The 2484-nt window shown below is 60.1% G+C and overlaps 1 protein-coding gene and 1 long non-coding RNA gene across 2 annotated transcripts in view; both read left to right on the top strand.

The window, feature by feature from the left end:
* The window catches only part of LOC106146632, a 1934-nt gene extending 1595 nt beyond the window's left edge, over positions 1-339 (top strand). Inside the window, exon 3 of the long non-coding RNA XR_001231162.1 lies at positions 90-339. This is a non-coding gene — a long non-coding RNA (uncharacterized LOC106146632). The remainder of the gene's footprint in view (positions 1-89) is intronic.
* Positions 340-2032: 1693 nt separating this feature from the next.
* E2f6 (E2F transcription factor 6) overlaps positions 2033-2484 on the top strand; it is a 14615-nt gene continuing 14163 nt past the window's right edge. Inside the window, exon 1 of the mRNA XM_005404425.2 lies at positions 2033-2426. Coding sequence (XP_005404482.2) covers positions 2079-2426 — 348 coding nt within the window. The 5' untranslated portion in view covers positions 2033-2078. The remainder of the gene's footprint in view (positions 2427-2484) is intronic.

Genomic DNA, 2484 nt, shown 5'->3' with positions numbered 1-2484 from the left:
GTGTGTGTGTGTGTGTGTGTGTGTGTGTGTGTTTCTTTTTTCTTTTTTGGTACCAGGAGTTCACCTGCAGGCCTCGCACTTGCTGGCAGGCACCGCAGGCTTCACTCCACCCTCGGCCCTCAGTTGGGGTCAGTGCTGCTGGTGAGAATGGGAGGACAGGAAACACACGTGGACAGCCGGAAAGCCGCAGGAAGCGCCCGTCTGTGTACCTCAAGCCGTTTCCAGTCGTGTTCTACTTTCCCGCCACTTGTTTCCATAGCAAACAGGCTTCTCACTGGCTTGCGGGTAAAGTTCATTCTCTCACAATAAATCTCTCCAGGCCAGATGAGGTGGTGTACGTCCGTGATTCCAGAACTGTGGGAGGCTGAGGCAGGAGGATCAGAAGTTTGAGCTCAGTGTGGGCAACTTAGTGACTGTCTCAAAATATTTTTTTTTAAAGGAGTGGGTATGCAGCTCATTGTGAAGCCCCTGGGTTCAATCCCCAGAATTGGGGAAAAAAGAAAAGAACGAATGTCTACACTCCAACTCGGGCTGTGCTCTCTGTTCCCCAACTTTTCTGGCGAGGAATGGCCTCTCCCAGCGGAGGGAAGGCTCGAGCTCGGCTCTCGCGAGGGCGGTGTTAGCTCTGCGTCTGCCCAGACCCGGCAGCACACCGTGCTCGGGGCTGGGAGTGGCGCTGTCTTCCCTGTGCTCCTCTTGGGAAGACGACCGCTGGGCCCCAGCCGCAGGGTCAGCTGGCCTTGCCGCGCGGGCCCAGGCAGGAGGTGCACACCCGCCCCAGACCAGGCCCGCAGGTGGCAGCTCCGCGTTTGAAGCCAGGGGCTGAAATCCGGCGGCACCCTGCAACCGCGTTACCAGGTGCCAGAGCCTGGCACTCCGGCCCTGAGCCGCTCCCCGGGGAAGCGGCGCCCCCTGGTGGGCAGTTGAGGAAGCGACTCCCTGAGTCCCGGGGCCCCATCTCCAGGGAGAGAGCCAGAGACCACCGACGCAGTGCCTGGAAAGTGAACATGAATTTTTGTTTGGTTTGGTTTGGTTTGGCTTTTTGAGACAGGGTCCCGCTACTGTAGTTCAGCCTGGCCTTGCACTCACTATGTAGCCCAGGCTGGCCTCGAACTCACCGAGATCCTTCTGCCGCAGCCTCCTAAGTGCTGGGATGACAGGCATGCGCCATATCTGGCTTGTTTTGTTTTGTGAGACGGGGTCCCACTATGTAGCCCAGGTTGACCTCGAACTCACAGCGATCCTACTGCATCAGCCCCCTGAGTGTTCAGTGTGGCTGCATCAGAGAGACCAGTGCAACAAGTGGGCCACAATGAATAAAGTGGTCAGGGGCTCCTGCCAGCGTAAACACAGCTCCTACCCACCAGCAGCAGGTCGGTGTACAGGGACAAAATCCTAACAAGGTCCAGGATCAAAAGTACACTGGACGGGTCCAAGGCTTCAGAGGCGACCGGGTCATATCTGTGCTCCAGAAATACCTCTCTGGCATAGCCTGGCGCGGCGGCACACACCTGTTATCCCAGCACCTGGGGAGACTGAGGCAGGAGGACTGCAAGTTTGAGGTCATCTTAAGCATTTCAGTCACTTAAGGAGACCCTGTTTCAAATTTGAAAAAAAAAAAGTTCTAGGAGACCGAGGCAGGAGGATTGCAAATTAGAACCCAGCCTTGGCGGAATAGTGACTCAAGGAGACCCTGTATCAAAATAAAAACAGGAAAAGGACGGGGATGTAGCTCAGAGCGAAGGCCCAGGGTTCAATCCCCAGTCCAAAAGTATTTTTCACGGCCCATACTGACCATTCTCCTCGTAAGGAGTTGGGGCAGATAAGTAACACATCTTCTTTCTTTATTCATCCCATTCCTCCTCTCCCTCCCCCATCAGTGCTTTTCTTGCTGCGTTCCCTTCCCCGACCATCCGTTCCACGTCTTCCTTTTCCCTCGCCACCCCCTCCGCGTAATCCATCCTCCGGGTCTTGCGAGTGCCGGGCGCCTGGCGAGAACCCCGGCGCGCATGCTCAGAGGGGCGGCGGGCATGCGCACAAGGCGCGGGTTAGGCAGGCGCGAGGGTGGCGCACTGCGCATGCGGGAAGATGGCGGGCCCGGCGTCTTGAACGCCGTGGGTCACCGTGCCTCCCTCGGGCCAGCGGCGGGAGCTCTCGGGCTCGGGAGGCGAGGGCCGAGGCGGGTTCTCCGAGCAGCTCCCGCTCTCCCCCAAGCCGACCGCGGAGCCGCTGCGTTCCGGGCACCCGGATCCTGGCGCTCGAGGCGGCGGAGAGCGGGAGAGCCCCCGGGACGCGAGGAGCGCGGGGCGGCCGGCGCCATGAGCCAACAGCGGCCGGCGCGGAGACTGCCCAGCCTCCTGGTGGACCCAGCGGAGGAGACGGTGCGCCGCCGCTGTCGCGACCCCATCAACGTAGACAGCTTGCTGGTAAGTGGCCGGCGTCGGCTCCGCGGGCGTCACGTGCGGCCCGCGCACCCAGCCACCT

The sequence above is a fragment of the Chinchilla lanigera genome, unplaced genomic scaffold, assembly GCF_000276665.1.
Source record: "Chinchilla lanigera isolate Chin_1 unplaced genomic scaffold, ChiLan1.0 scaffold00086, whole genome shotgun sequence".
Lineage (NCBI taxonomy): Eukaryota > Metazoa > Chordata > Mammalia > Rodentia > Chinchillidae > Chinchilla > Chinchilla lanigera.
This window is presented reverse-complemented; position numbering and strand designations above follow the sequence as displayed.